General features: G+C 41.8%; 1 protein-coding gene across 6 annotated transcripts in view; it reads left to right on the top strand.

Moving 5' to 3' along the window:
* The window catches only part of Psd3 (pleckstrin and Sec7 domain containing 3), a 537,529-nt gene extending 529,384 nt beyond the window's left edge, over nucleotides 1-8,145 (top strand). For all 6 annotated transcript variants that reach the window (XM_075986909.1, XM_075986910.1, XM_075986912.1 and 3 more), the window contains one exon: nucleotides 133-8,145. In XM_075986909.1, coding sequence (XP_075843024.1) covers nucleotides 133-348 — 216 coding nt within the window. In that variant the 3' untranslated portion in view covers nucleotides 349-8,145. The remainder of the gene's footprint in view (nucleotides 1-132) is intronic.
* The last annotated feature ends 7,934 nt before the right edge of the window (nucleotides 8,146-16,079 follow it).

The following is a 16,079-nucleotide window of genomic DNA, read 5'->3' as shown; positions in this document are numbered from 1 at the left end:
CAAGTAATTTGTCAGCTTGGGAAAAGTCAAGTGATGAAAAACTTCTCATGTTATGTGCAATAACACGCCAGGTGTGCACACGCATGCATTTGGCAATTGTACTGACCTAATTTCTCTGATTTTTGCCTCCAGAAAACCCGTTATGAAATTTATGTCAACATTCTGAAAGAAGGAGGCAAGGAGCTCCTGGGTACAGAAGGAAACGAGGCAGTGGGACTAAAGAAGTCACACTCAAGTCCTTCCCTGAACCCAGATGCATCTCCGGTCACTGCCAAGGTCAAGCGCAACGTGTCAGAGAGAAAGGACCACCGACCTGAAACACCGGGCATTAAGCAAAAAGTTACTTAGAATCTGTCCACGGCCAGGAAGTGCTGGTCATGGAGCAAAAAGAGGTTTTCAAGATCTTTCTGGTAATCCGTGAATATATTTAAACAACTAGTCTGTGACTAAACGGTGCATTAGTGACCTTTTATATTGTATATTTTTGTTAGTTTCTGTACAGATGTCTTTGCTCTTGAGTTTCTTGCTTTGAGGATTTGGGCTACTTTATAACTAATGCACCTTTTGTGAGGAGCAGAGGGTTGCAGATCCTTTCTCCTTCCGCTTTCTCTTATTTGCACTTCTGCACAGTTATTTTATGTATTTCCAGTCAACTGTTGTACTTTTTTTTAGGTTTAAATTTTTACTCCATTGTGAAATACATAACTGGACAAGCATTGTGCTTTAGTAAATCCTAGACTTTCCGTGTGAAGTCCTGCCTAGTCACGGGGGCGACGTTGAATGCTCATAGATGTTCTCATCAGCTTGGCAGTGCTGGGAGTCCAGGTGTTCCAGGGTGGTGCACTTCATTCATCCTGGCCCCTGTTGTTCAGTGCTGGACACAGGAAAAAGGGACCACGAAGATGACAGGACTGGAGGGAGACCTTAGGAGGCACAGGAGTCTGCCTCAGGTGTGGATTCCTTTCCAGCCACACACGGGAAAGCAGATGTGGAGTCATCTTGCCTGAAGGGAGGCTGAGGGCGATTGATACCAAGCTACTTCTGTTTTCTGAAGGATGGTGGCAGTAATCAGCCCTTTGGGAGCTGCGAGCTGCAGCTGTATGGTGTGTGTTCTTCTATAGGAATGTGTTACCTCACTCCCATGGGATCTAAACTAGGAATCAGAATCATCTCTGTCATTGATACCCTTCCAGCCAGGAATAGATTCATTTTCACATAGATGTGCAGGCAATGATCATGTCCTGGTTGAATCAAAATAATGTAGAAAATGGATGCCCCCGCCCCTTTTTTCTTTGCTACATCAGGACAACTAAGGAGCAAACACAACTGCAGTTCTTCCTCAGTCAGTCTGGCCATAGTGACTGAAGACAGGGGAATCTGATGATTTGTGTGCTTATTCTCATCTCCGTCTCTATAGCCTTCTTACTCAATCTTTTTTGCAATTGCTATGGCTTCACCGTACAGTCAAACAGCCCCTTTAAAGTCCAAGGTCTGAAGTAGAGTAGTGCTTGTGGAGGAAGAGAAAGGAATAGAAAAGGTGAGTTTCCTCTATGGCTCAAAACTCTCAGGTTTCCAGCCTTGAAACTGTATTCTCCAAAACTATCTTCCCTACCACATATCTTCAAAACTAAGAGGATGACTTTTGAATATTCTTATTGTCCTTACACATTTTCTCTGTTTCTGATTGGTTAGCCGAAGGTACTATGACCAGAGAATCAGCTGCTCTTGCATGAATAGCATGATTCCAGTAAGTTAGAGAAAGCCCGTTAGAGAATCACGGTAGTTTATAGAGGCATCTCGTTAGAATATCCTAGCATTTAGTTACAGGATTAGGTATTAACCTGCACCTCTTTCCACTCTGTACATGTCTCTCTTGCCTGTGTCCAGGAATAGGAACTCCTAGCTGCTTGTTTCATGGCATTTTGCCATACTATTGAAAGACTTCTTTTAACTTCTGTCTTGTTTAGGTGAAGGCAGTTGACTTAATTTATATTTCAGAACCATGAAGCTGACATGGGAGTTGCCATTGTGGTTCATGTACCTGAACTATTTCATAGCTTCCTACTGAATCCAATATTTCCTGAGCAAGTTGCCTTTCTTTTGATGAATTATCAGTGTATGCTTTTTGCCTAAGTATTTGTAGTCCCTGAAGGGAAAGAGGTACCAAGACCTTTGAGTCTTGAGCATCATCTTTGAGCATCAGTAGCTGAAGAACAGTGAACATGTTTGAGTGTTTGTCCAGAGTGTGTGTCTATGTGTATAGAATGTTTGTGCGTTCTTACCTAGATTATCTAGTATACATTGAATGGTACCTTGCTGCAGAGTTTCTGGCATGGAGAACAGTCTGGGAATACCCATAGCATCAGCACTGCCATGGTCCCTACTACAGGACTCACAGGTGTTGACTCCAGAACTTAAGGTCGTGCTTATAGATAATCAGATAGCAAAGTCACTTTCAAAGCTGTGGACTATGGTGTCTGCATGATTTATCTTGAAAAATAACTATAGCATTCTTCTGGGAGGTAGAATCTCGGCCTGCCCCAGTGTAATGCAGTGTAAGCCTTAGGGGGATAGGCTTAAAATGTGTCTTCCCCAAGGCTTCTGGAAGGATGCTGCTTGCTAAGAAGGCACAGCAGGCTGTTTAGCCTATGGTAGGAAACACATCTGATCCGATGGGACTCTGGTCCATAGCCAACCCCTTTCCACACAGTATTTAGTCGTAAGAAATGGAAGGTAGTCCTTAGTACAGCTACTCTAAGCCTGTTGCCCAGCGCACGGTACAGGGAGCTCTCCTCCCCCTGCTTTCCATGGTACTTCATCCTACCCCACCTATACCGACATTCATCCCTACCTCAGTGCCCTGGAGCCTTGGAGTTCCTCTCCATATGATAAATATTATCTGCTTTACATTAATACCCTTAATAATGATTTTCAGTGTAGAGGGTCTCAAGTCATCCAAAGCTGATGATGATAGTCTTGTTGTAAACTGACCCTGTATAAAATGTGTATATTGTGGGGTTCGCCCTACCTCACACGCTGACTTCTAAAAAGGGTTACCAGGAACTCAATTTTAGAGATTAAAATCTATTCACTACCACTCAGAGTCATTGTTTTATTGGTATATCATTGTCATTACTGAAATGTCCTTTCAAAAAAATATATCACTTACCTAACTCTGAGCAAGGTCTAATTAAGCCAAGTGTTACTTATATACATTTCAATTAATCATAGTGAAACCAGTATGTGGGGGAGTACTCTGATCAAAACAATTTACAGATGGTGTGTAGCTTTCTTAAATTGCTCTTAGGTAAATAAGATGGAGCCATTTTCTCATGCAACAATCTTGTGAAGTTTGTAAGGCACTGGGTGTCCCTCCATTGACTTCCCTCATGCTGAAGGTGAGGACTGTTTTCCAGGAAAATGTAAATGTGAGGGGTTCTGGAAGAGAAGATCTCGCTTGTTTTTAAAGGCCCAGCTAGATTTGTGTTATAGTCTACTTGGGAAGCTGAGTGCAGGAAGTCACACTCCTTTGCCTTCTGCCCTTTATCATGTAGAGAGCAAGGATAAGGGGCCATGCTCTGAAATAAGGAAGGACCATCCTGAAATGCACGCCTCGTCTGCCTTATTGATTAGAAGTCAGTCATACCTCTTTTGTCTTCCCAAGCTAGAGAGGCTTTGATGAAGCTAACTGTAGATGGAATTTTAATTCTTTGTTATTTTTTTCTAGTCCGCATCAGTTAAGCCTCCCTTGACATTAATTTTCTTAGTTTTGAACATTTGGCCCAGCTTTTATGGATGCAAGATTTTATCAGGTCAGTAGCTCCCTTCCTGGTTTTATCAGAGAATAATTCCTTTGCAAGTTCAGGTGACAGTGTGCTCTTCCTGTGGAAAGCTCACACTAGACCCCAAGTAGAATTGTAGCATCAGTGAAACCTGGACTCTGGTTCAAGAACAGTGATGCAGCTTGGGGTTTGAGTTGCATCCGTTTTTGTGTCCAAGCTTTGTGTCGCTCAGACAGAAACAGAACAGTCAACTTTGTAGGCAGAGCATCTCCCTTGCTCCAGGACTTCTAGAGCAGCAGAAATCCCCCCACTCACTTTTGACATCTGCTGCCATCTTGCCATCCAGAGGATGTTATCAATCCATATAAAATAATCCCTGATCTATTGCTGAGGTCCTTTGTCAGTGCATATCCTTCCAGACTCCTCCTCCATGCTTCACACCTAACAAGACTGACATCTGAGGTCATTCACATTCTGCATCTGTGGAGTGGCCATCTTAGAACCATCAACTCATTGCATGTGGAAAGAATGTCAGTAAATACTTGAATCTGCATGGCAGTTTGCTGGTTGTATGCAAGAGCAAGGAAAAAAGCAAGTTACTTGTACATACAGTAGGTTTCCTTAGGTCTTGTGGGCACATCCTTTATAATTTATATGTATATCTGTTATAGTGAATATTTGGAGAAATGTTTGTATAGATAGTATGTCACATGTCAAAGGAAATGCTTTCTGTCGCCCGCTAATGTTGTGTTTGTGGGTATTTATAGTTGTATGTATGTGCATAAATGTGTAGATTGTGTATCGGTATATGGTATATGTATGTTGAAATTATTTTTGTCAATAACAACCATTATAATATAAAAAGAACGTTTAAAAACCTCATAGGAATGATTATATAGTACAGTTGTTGAGAGCTCATATAGTGGTATTGTTTTATTAAACTTAAATTCAAATGATATTTTGATTAAATTTTTTAATAAGACTTTACAATAGAAGATTCCATCTTTAAGCTTTGAATTACCAGGGCAAAAATTACTTTGAAGTAAACTTGTGAATCTATTGAGGTGTACAGTGTGCAATACAATGAGAACATAGTATAATTTGGGAACTCCAGAAGTGTGGGGAAAGCCAGCCTGGGCAGTCTTAGTATCCTTAGTATTAAGAGCACTTAAACATAAAGTTGAGCTGATAACTTTGGGCTTATTACAAAATGTGATGCTTTTGAGCTCACGTTCTTTATTGTTGTAATTAGTCCAGAAAAATACATAGCTTTCCGAAGAACTACATAAGTACCCAGTGTATCTTCTATGTACCGGTGTATACTTTAGAGTAGACCAATCACTCTCCTGGTGCCACACCCTTACCCCCTTTGTTATAAAGGAATATTGCAGATGATACTGAAGTCTATCAGGGCATCCCAAGATCGGGTACTGTATTCCAGGTTCGCAATTGCACAATTAACAGCTAGTGTCACAGGTAAAAGGACTTTAGGAACAAGTTAAAACTTTATTTAATATTTTTATACTTCAGTCTCCTTTTCCTGACTCTCCCCAAAGAAGAGCCACTGGCCTTAGTTGTTTGACGTTATTGCTTATATTATAGAGTGTAAATAGTAACTAGAGACTACAGTTTTATCAACCAGCATGTTTGGTATATTTAAAGCAGTGACTGGGTGTGTTTGAGTGAGCGGTTGGCTGCAGTGTCTTTTGTTTGAACACACTGCCTCGTGTCTTCATGTCTGAGTCGGAGAATTGGAACTGCAGGGTCTGAGACCACCAGCTCCAGGCTGCAGACCCATATGGGCAGTTACACTTGAGTTTTGTTTTTATTAACTCTTCATTCTCGAACTATTTTTACAAATATATATTTCTCAATTTGTTCTTTACGTGTGGTGCGCTGGCTCTGTGGCTGATGAGCAGGGATTCTGTGAGAATATTTCCTGCTAAGGATTACTTGTGATTTGCAGAAAACACAGCCATTTGATTCAGAAATCACACAGAAAATGAATAGTGGAAATAAAGTATATTTTAGGCCATAGTTACTTGAAATGTTTGGATTTTAATATAAAGCCATGGAAGTTGTAAAGCCAAGTAACCATTGACATGGATAATAATCTTCACTCTAGAGAGTATATATCCATAGTGAATTTTTCTGTCATTAGAATACTTTTTTTAAGCTTTAGGAATAAGAGTAATTAGACCAAATTGAAGTGGAAGGGTAAGCTGGCTGTTTTCCACTTGGGGTCGCCATGTATGTGTTAAATCTTCTAAGAGATTCACTGTTAACTGTCCTCTTGGGTGTTTAAGGAGAAAATTGATATGCCAAGGCACTCATCTGTGGAGAGGGAGAGGGAGAGAAAGAGAGAGAGAGAGAGAGAGAGAGAGAGAGAGAGAGAGAGAGAGAGAGAGAGAGAGAAGAGGAGAGAGAGCTTTAAGTTATACAAATGTATGACCTAAAGACGCGTGAGGGCCAGAGTATTATAAAGAAATAGTGAACAGAAGCAGTGTAAACTGTATCACAGATGTGTCCCAAAAACCAGGGAAAACTGATGGAGTCCTGCTGTTTGACTGAGTGGCATCACATTTTTGAGACATGGGGCTGGGGACACATGCCATGTCCTTCCTGGTGGACCACCAACTTGAAGTCTTTCTTGTGACTCCCAGATAGTGGCTCTCCAGCACCCCTCCCCCGCCAGCACTCTGCAGACCATTCATTTAAGAGGGCAGTGTAAATGGAGAAGCCTTATTACCTTCAGAGCCCCAAGTGTGGATTGCCTGCCCTGGCTTCTCAGCTGTAGGTGAGAGAGCTTGCACTGGAGTGTGCTGAACGGCTGAGCACTCATCCTTAGGCCGGGGACTTCAGGATGAATGTAGGCAGGAGCCCAAATATAATGTACTTTTGCAGGGAAGAGTTCAGCTCTCACTAGCAGTAACATGACAATAAGCTCCTTGTCTTCAATTCTGAAAGCACTGGTGGATGGAGAAAACTTTGGAGGTTCGCTTTGTGTTTCCCCGTCAGTCTACATAGCCTTTGAACACACCGGTAAACCCCAGCCACGGGCTCCATGAAGGATCCCATAGCAGGTCTGAGGCACTATGCTGAGCCCTTACCATGGGCAGTGGGGAGCAGGGTGATCTCCCCACTCCGGAGCTTCTCCTTGGCCTTTTACTCTGCTCGGGCTTCTGCTCAACAGCAGGTATATCCTGGGTCCTGGACTATTAGGAATCCAGCCGTCCCAGTGGCTTGACCCTGTGCAGGCAAGATATCAACTCTGAGAGTGACTTGGTCGTGGAGGGCGGCACAGTGTAAAGGATGCTCAGCTTGAAGCTAAGATGGCATCTGTCTTTTCGAGAATCAGATGAGCACGTTGAGTTCTGTTCACTGTCAGCTGATATCTTTCCCTTTTGCTCCCAGATTTCTGGAAATGGATACGAGTTCATTTCTGTGGGAAGGGTCAAGAAACATAAAATTGCTCAACAGTGCTCTGTTCACGTGAAAGTTGTTGAGCAAAGGCCGACATGCCTCCCTGCACTCTCTTCTACCTCAAGTGTTGGAATTCGCTTCTGGAAGAGACATTAACACAAAGAAGAGCCCATGTTGTCAGCCTTGGCTTGTGGGATGCACGTAAGGGTGGCTGTTTCTAGCTTTGAAGATAAGACAGGCACCGGGCTTTTGTGGCCTATCCCTGGCTCTGTTCACTGTGGCTCCCGCTGATTGACAATGCGTAACATTCCTCTACCTTCAAAGTTTTCTCCACCAGTTGTTTCTGTGTCCCTGCAGATTGCAAAAGTAATTAGTGGCAAAATCATAGCCTCCCCTTTTCAGTGGCCAAAAAGTCAGCGTTAGCAGACCTGGGAAAGCTAGTGGTACCACACCATGTACTGAGAACCTACCTGTTCCTTATCACACACCAGACTCAGAAATGCCACTTCCAGCTTGTGGCATTCATGGTGGTAGTCTTTGAGTGGAACAGTAATTTATGTGGATATTGTTAAAGTGTTTAAAGAATATTTTGAAAATTGAGTTTACATTTTACAATTGCTTTATTTTTATTGAAATGACTGTATATAAATATTGCCCTATGTCACTGTTATTAAAGTAAATCTAGCCCTCCTAGACAGGCGGGTCAACTGTGTAGAAGCTGTGATGTAGACAGTACATTTCTCTCGTGTGTGAGGCCATGAGGAGAACTGTCCCTGTGGTTTTATAAGTTGAGGGTATTTTGTTGTTTCATAACAACAAGATTTATTGCATTTGAAATGATTTTTATGTCATGGGAATCATGCCAACAGTGAAGGATTACAATATGGTATATGTAAATGTACAAACTTTAGAAAGAAATAAATACAACAAATTTCAGTCATTTTGGGAGAATGTTTTTATTTGCTTATTTATTCAAGTTGAATAATACTTTTAATAGTAAGTAGTACTACACTCTGCACCCTTCCTTAAAAGGACAAGCACAGGGACTGGGGACGTGCGTTCACTGGGTGTGAACACCTGCTGCGTAAGCATGCGAGCCTTGAGGGTGGGTCCTAGTGCTCACTGAAAATGCTCGATATGGCTATGCATGTGCTCGTATCTTAGGGCTAAGAGGACTGAGACAAGCTCATCATCTCTAGGAGGTGCTGGCTACCAGCTTCGAGCTGGGTTCAGTGAGACAAACTGTCTCAAAGGAATGAGGAGGAGAGAAAGCAAGCAGAATATTTGACGTCGTCCTCTGACATCTATGTACGGATAAAGGCACATGTATCTGCACATATGCACACACACACACACACATGTCCAGGCATGGCAGATCCCATCTGTAACCCCAACACTGAGAAGGCAGAGATAGGCAGATCTGCAGAGTTCACTAAGCTGGCTAGTGTTGGCTTCAGTGAGAGAGCTTTTCCCAAAACTACAGTGGAAAGCCCTTGAGGAAAAACACATGTACCCCTGTGACCTCCACATGCACCTGCACAACACACACACAACGAGTAAATAGTAATAAAACAAAAATAGAGACATACAAGATGAGAGCACTCCAAGATGGAAAGGTCTGACCTTCGGAGTTGAATGAGGTGGTATCCACTCTGGTAGTTGATACTAACTAGCCTCCAGGGATGTCTGTGAAGACTGATGTAGACACAAAGACCTTAGACATGTTAAAGATTATAACAAGGGAGGAAAAGTAACTTCTTGAATCCCTCCCAGTGATGTCTTACTCAAAGCAAGTGTACAATGTAGCTAATCTGTCCTAGATGCTCATATCTGTAGCATTGCTCCATTGTGACTAGCATGTACCTTTCTGCTCCTTAAGAAAGCCTAGTGTAATTGAGGTCTATTGATTTATAAAATAAAGTTCCACCTCAACATCTGAGTATCAGAAACGATGTCAAGGTACTCAATGGCAGGACTGTGTGCATCCTGTTAAACAAAAGCACCTTTTGCTATAAGATAATATATGGAGAATAGTAGATGCCTGAGCATAGGAAAGGAGGACATAGGCGCAGTATAAAAGGTGAGACACTGGTGCATCTGCCTGGGGTGCCTGCTGTGAATGGAGCTTTTTTAGTGGGGAGTTGTTCTAGGTGAGTCACTGGGAGAAGCCAAGACGTCTGTTTTGTCCATCTCAAGAAGTAAAGCTGTGGGGAGTGAAGAAGGCCCGAGCCTCCCTGTCCCCTAGCTTCTCTTTCAAGTCCTTCTTTGGAGTGTGAAGCTCAGGCTTGAGTCTCATTGCCTGGCAGCCTATCCTCCTGTGGCAGTAGTGGGTGTCTTCCCATATTCTCTGTGTGGCACAACTAATATTATAAGAACCATAGGGACTGAAGAGATCATTTTAAGAACATTCCTAAGAGGAAACTAAAACCCAGGTCTAATTAAGATGCTGGAAGGAGCAAGTGGAATCTGTTGCATCCCCAGATTAATTTTTTGAAATGGCATTGGAAGAGACACCCAGAGGGACAGGTGAATCCCTGTCAAATCATATGGAAAAGTTTTGTCAACCAAGAACAAAACCTACTCAAGAACAAAGAAAACATTTATTTGGAACCAATTGGGACTGAAATCTAGGAAAACACAGATTCAAGCAACACAAGGGGGCTGGAAGTTTTGGGCAATGCTGGCAAAGTTAAACTGTATTTTTAATTAAATTATTATATAGGCTTTAGTCTTTAGGAAGTGTGGAGAAGGATGGAAGAGGTTAACTATATACTAAAGGCCAGCTTACGTGTGGAATGGCCATGTCTGCAACCGCCTTCAAAGGGGTCCCGCTTCTGCTATTGGATTAACATGGCTTCCCAACTCTTAGTTCCTTGCTCTAATGCTATCCTACTTTTATTTTCTTCCTTGACAGTGATAAGCAAGAAGAAACACCAGAGAAAAATGTATGGGAGTGCATGTTGGGTAGTGACTCTGTCAGTAAAGCTAACTCCCAAATATGGAGATCTAGATGGGGCGGTTTGGACTGGAACTGTCCCCTGTAGGACAGGCACTGGAGCACTTGGCCCTCAGTTCCTAATGATGTTTCAGGAGGTCTACGAGGTGCAACTTCATTGGGAGATGCATTACTGGAGAGGGGAGAGCTTTGCGAGTGTATGGCCTCCCTGCTTCCAGTTTGCCCTCACTGCTTTGTGCTTTTGGTTAAGGTGTGAAATGAGTTTTCTGCTTCTGCCGCCATGCCTGGGTTGCTGTCATACTTCCCTGATATGATAGACTCTTATGCCTGTGGAGCCATAGACAAAATACATTTGTAATTCACTTCTGGTCATGGTGTTTTACCGCAGCAATCAGAAAGTAACAAACCCAGCATGTCACTATGTGCGTGTGTGTGATCCCAGCATCGCAAAGGTGGAAACAGGAAGATCGAGCTCGCTTGACAGCCGTGTATACCAATTACTGTGCTCCAGGACAATAAAAGACAGACATCAGGCAAGTTGACAGTGTTCCTGAAGATGACTCTAAAGGTAGCCAGCCATCCTTCATATGCACCCCACACAGGAAAACAGATGTATACGCACGTAGATGAAGCCATATGTAAAGAAAACTATTCTATGCTGTAGACCAGTAAACTTGAACTTCACCCTAGGCGTATCTTTAGACAGAGAGCAAGCAGAAATTATTTGAAGTCAGAACAGGCTTCCAAGAAGAAATTATATTAGACTCAATTTTCTATTCTATAAGGCTGGTACATTAGACATGGGTAGTAAATAAAATATTGGGGCTGAAAGTGAGTTAACATGATCTTTAATGAAACACGCCCTGGTAAAGTGAGAAGTACAATCCCCACACTCACACTGCGGGTGGGCGTGCAGCCACTTAAATAGCACTAATTAAAGGATCCGCAACAACCTGGAGATGCATCTCCAGTGTCCTGCTGCAAAGCTTGCCTTTGGCCCCATCTGTTCAACATTTTAATTAATAACTTGGCAGAAGCTACAGAGGCAAGTTTATGAAAAATTGGTATGTCATAAAGCTGGGACAGAATGGTTATCCTAAATGACAGAATTGGGATTCAAAAAAGATCTCATCAGGCTAAGCAATGGGGCAGATTAGCCATGTGATGTGGAAGAACTGGAAGTGACTTCCGTTTGGTTTAGCAACACAGGTGCACAAGGGCAAGGTAGGTCTTTTGAGCTGCATAGGATCGCGACCGCACAGGGTAGAAAGTCTCCAGTTTCCGGCTATAGAAAACTCAGTAGAAGCCCAACAATGCTGCCATCACAAACATCTGGGCTACATTTCTGAGTTTGGTTTCTAAATCAGAGGAGGTGAGTCTTATGCTGTTGACACCAGCAAGACCAGATGGGGAAAGTGATCTACAAACTGGCACATTCATGTGCAGAGTATGCCTAAGTAGTAGCTAGGCATCAAAAGCTATGAACCCTGATGTAAGGAACAAGGGAAGGGTATACATGGGGGACGGACCGTCCATGGTAGTGAGAGAAGGCTGGTTAAAGTGCTGAAATGTGCTTGGAACCATCGGGCCACCCCAGCCAGGGAGGCAGGGGCTAACTGCACTTCTTCCAATCTCCTTCCACTCCCTCAAACCCAATCCAAGTCCCCTCCCCCAGCTGTGAGCAGAACACTAGCTGCGGTTGTCTCCTTTTCTGTTCCCTTCAGTAAATCACACAGAACTTCCCCTAAGAATTTCTACACCCCCACTTACTGCTTTATCCTAAACCCCAAATCCAACATCTGTTCCCTGGGGACCCTCAGGGCAGTTAGGCCAGGAAGCACTTAGGCTATCTGAGGATCTTCAGCTCTCCTTGCATCCCTCCAGGCTCAATCCCCAGTCTCCTCCCCAGTCTCCTCCCCAGCTCTGGGACAGACTTCCTGCTTCAGCCTTGGCTCACTCTAGGCCCACATTCCCAGGAGACTAAATAGAGCCTAGTGAACAGGCTGCTTTCCTCTTTCCTTTGTCCCCGTCAACCTCCTCCTCCTAGCCCATTCCCAGTCCTAAGCGTCAGTTCCCAAAACCTAGAAACACATTTTACCCGGAACCCCCAGTGTGCACATCTATTAGGAAGAATTTCTTAGCAGGCAAAACACAACCACCACACCGAGAAGACAACAGAACCAAGGGACACAACATCCACACAACAAAAACAAGACCAGATATCATCACTTAGAATGATAATCTTTCCAAACTCACGTGCCCAAACTTCAGCATGAAAAACATAATTAGTCATATCCAGGACAATGCCTCTGCTAAAGCCCAGCACCCTACCACAGCAGGCCTTGAGTATTGCAAAATAGCTAAAGCACAAGACAGAGACCTTCAAATAGCCTTTGTGAATATGATATGGGTATGTATAGAGGAAATCAATGAATGAATCCATTAAACAAATCTAAGAAAACAAATTGTAGAAGGAGATGAATAAAAGAGTTCCTGAAATAAACAAGACCTGAAAGTAGAAAAAGTAGAAAACTGAAATTGAGGGGAATTGGAAAGTGAAACATTTAGAAACTTAAACAGGAGACACAAAGGCAACAGAATACAAGAAAAAATGGGAGAAAATCTCGGGCATTGATGAAAAGATAGAAGAAATCATTACCCCAATCAAATAAAGTGTTAAGTCTAAAATTGTTCCAGCACGAAACATCCAAGAAATTTTGGACATTATAAAAATACCAAATCAAAGAATAATAGGACTGGATGAAGGAAGAGAAACCTAGTTCAAAGGCACAGAAAATATTTGCTACAAAATCATAGAAGAAAATTTCCCTAACATAAAAAAGGTGATGCCTGCCAAAGTACAAGAAAAATGCGGAACACCAAATAGACTGGATTAGAAAAGAAAGTCCCCTTAGAACAAAAGAAAAGAGTAACATACAGAACAAAGACTATTAAAAGCTGCAAGGGAGAAAGACCAAGAAACATATAAAGGCAGACCTATTAGAATAACACCCACTTCTCAGTGTAGACTCTAGAAGCCAGAAGGGCTTAGACAGATGCTCTATAGACTCAAAGTGACCACAACTGCCAGCCCAGACTACTATACCAGCAAAACTTTCAATCACCATAGATGAAGAAAATAAGACATTCCAAGATAAAACCAAATATAACAATATCTGTGTCTACAAACCCAGCCCTCCAGAAGGTGCTAGAAAGAAAAATCCAACCTAGAGGTTAACTATATCCCAAAACCAAATAGTCTCACCACAGCCAACCAAATGAGGAGAAAAACGCCCCCCACACACAAGTACAGGTACCCACCCACCCAAACACAACCACAAAATAGCAGGAATTAACAAGCACTACTCATTGACATCTTTCAACATCAAAAGTCTCATTTCCACAATAAAGTGGCACAGACCAACAGTATGTGAAAACAGAATCCATACTATTGCCGCGTCCAAAAAAAAAAATCACACCTTAACATAAAAGATAGACATCATTTTAGGGTTAAAAGGATGGAAAGAGAGAATTAAAAGAATAGAAAGGAAATGAACCTAAGAAGGAAGCTGGTGTAACCATTTTAACATCTAACAAAATAGACTTCAAACCAAAACTAATCAGAAGAGATAGGGAGGGACACTACATACTTGTCAAAGGAAAAATCCACTAAGAACTTACAATGCGATTCTTACTATCTACGCCACAAACACAAAGATACCCAAGTTTGCAAAAGAAACATTACTATACTTAAATCACATATTAACTCCATACACAGACAGTGGGGAGACTTCTATACTTATTTTTTGCCAATAGACAGGCCATCCACATAAAAACTAGTATAAGTGGATACTAGCTATAAACAAAAGATATAGTTCATGATTCTAGAGAAGCTAAGTAATAAGGTGAACCCTAAGGAAAACATATATAGATCTACCAGGAAAGTAGAAACAGGCAAAATCACCTGACAAAATTGGGAACATGGGGGTGGGGGTAGAAGAGAGGGTGGAAGGGGAAGAGGAAGGAGAAGGGGAGGGGGAGAACTTGAGGGAATGGGGTAGTCAAGAAGGAGGAAGGACAGATGAGAGCAAGGAGAGAGATATCTTGATTGAAGGAGCCATTGTAAGGTTAGCAAAAAATCTGGCTCTAGAGAAATTCCCAGGAATCCACAAGAATGACCACAACTAAGACCTTAAGCAATAGAGGTGAGGGGGGCTGATCTTGACTTGCCCTGTATTCAGACAGATGAATATCTTAAATATCACCATAGACCCTTTGTCCAGCAACTGATGGAAACAGAGGCAGAGACCTGCATAAGAGCCCTGGACTGAGCTCCCAAAGTCCTGTTGAAGAGTGGGAGGAATGAGAATATGAGCAAAGAGGTCAAGACCATGAAGGGTTCACCCACTGAAATAGCTTGCCTGATCTAATGGGAGCTCACCAACTCCAGCCGTTGGGCAGGAACAAGCATAGAACCAAACTAGTCCCTCTGAATGTGGTTGACAGTTCCATGGCCGGGGCAGACTGAGGGGCCACGGGTAGTGGCACCAAATTTATCCCTACTGCTTGTACTGGCTTTTTGGGAACCTATTCTCTTTGGATGATACCTTGCTCAACCTAGATATAGTAGGGAGGACCTTGGACCTTCCACAAAGCAATGTGCCTTACCCTCTCTGAGGATTGGATCGTGGTGGGGTGTGAGGGTAGGAGGAGAGAATAAGAGGAGGGGAGAGAGTGGGAACTTGGATTTTATTATTATGTATAATAAAAAAGATAGTTTTTTTTAAAAATAAATTTTTTTAAAAAGAAAAAACTAGAAGGATAAATGGGGGAGCTGAGATTAAAAACCAAATGAGCCTAGCAGATATTTACAGCAGATTTTACACAGACACAAAACAACAAGCCTACTTCTCACCAGCTCATGGAACTCTCACCAGAGCTGAGACCACAGGCTCAGACACAAAGCAAGTCTCAACATATACTCTAAAATTGAAGTGACACTCTGAATCCTATATGATCAACAACAGAAATAATAGTTAATAAACTCATAGAAACTGAAAAGCTCTCTACTGAGTGAAAGATGAGTTAAGACATCTAGATGAAAGACTAAATGAACAACTTTCTAAACTTGAAAGAAATGAATACACAACAACCCAAATTTATGGGACACAATGAAAGCAGTTCTAAGTTTCAAGTTGATAGTACTAAGTGCACACATAAAAATATTTCGAGGATACGAGTAACTTCAAAATATACTGGAAATCTCCAGAACAAAGTGAGAAGAAAAATTACATGCAAAAGGAGTAGATGACAAGAAATAAACTTGGGGCTGAAAGACTTAATATAGAAACAAACAAATAAACAATAAAGTCAATGAAATGAAGAGTTGGTTCTTTGACAAAATCAATAGCATTAACAAACTCTTAACCAAATTAATTAAAGGGTAGAGAGAAAATATCCAAATAACCAAAATTAGAAATGGGGGTAGGGAATAACAATGGCCTCTATGAGTTTCATAAGGACATACTTTAAAAACCTGTTCCTCACCAAACTGGAAAATCTAAAAGAAATCAATAATTTTCTCAACACATGCTCGTTAACAATGTTAAATCAAGATAAGATAAGCAATTTAAACAGATATATGACATCTAGTAAAATAGAAACAGTAATTTAAAATCTCCCAACCAAAAAAATAAAAGCCCTAGGCTAGATGGTTTTAATAAAGAATTCTGCCCAAGTTTCAAAGATGAATTAATGTCAATATTCCTCAAATTATTCCATAAAACAGAAACAGAAAAAACATTGCTCAATTTGTTTTACGAGGTCACATTTATCCTGATACCCAAACCACATAAAGACTCAACAAAGAGGAGAATTGTATGCCAACTTCCCCTAAAGAGACAAATATTACATTTAAC

Source organism: Microtus pennsylvanicus, chromosome 9, assembly GCF_037038515.1.
Source record: "Microtus pennsylvanicus isolate mMicPen1 chromosome 9, mMicPen1.hap1, whole genome shotgun sequence".
Taxonomy (NCBI): domain Eukaryota; kingdom Metazoa; phylum Chordata; class Mammalia; order Rodentia; family Cricetidae; genus Microtus; species Microtus pennsylvanicus.
This window is presented reverse-complemented; position numbering and strand designations above follow the sequence as displayed.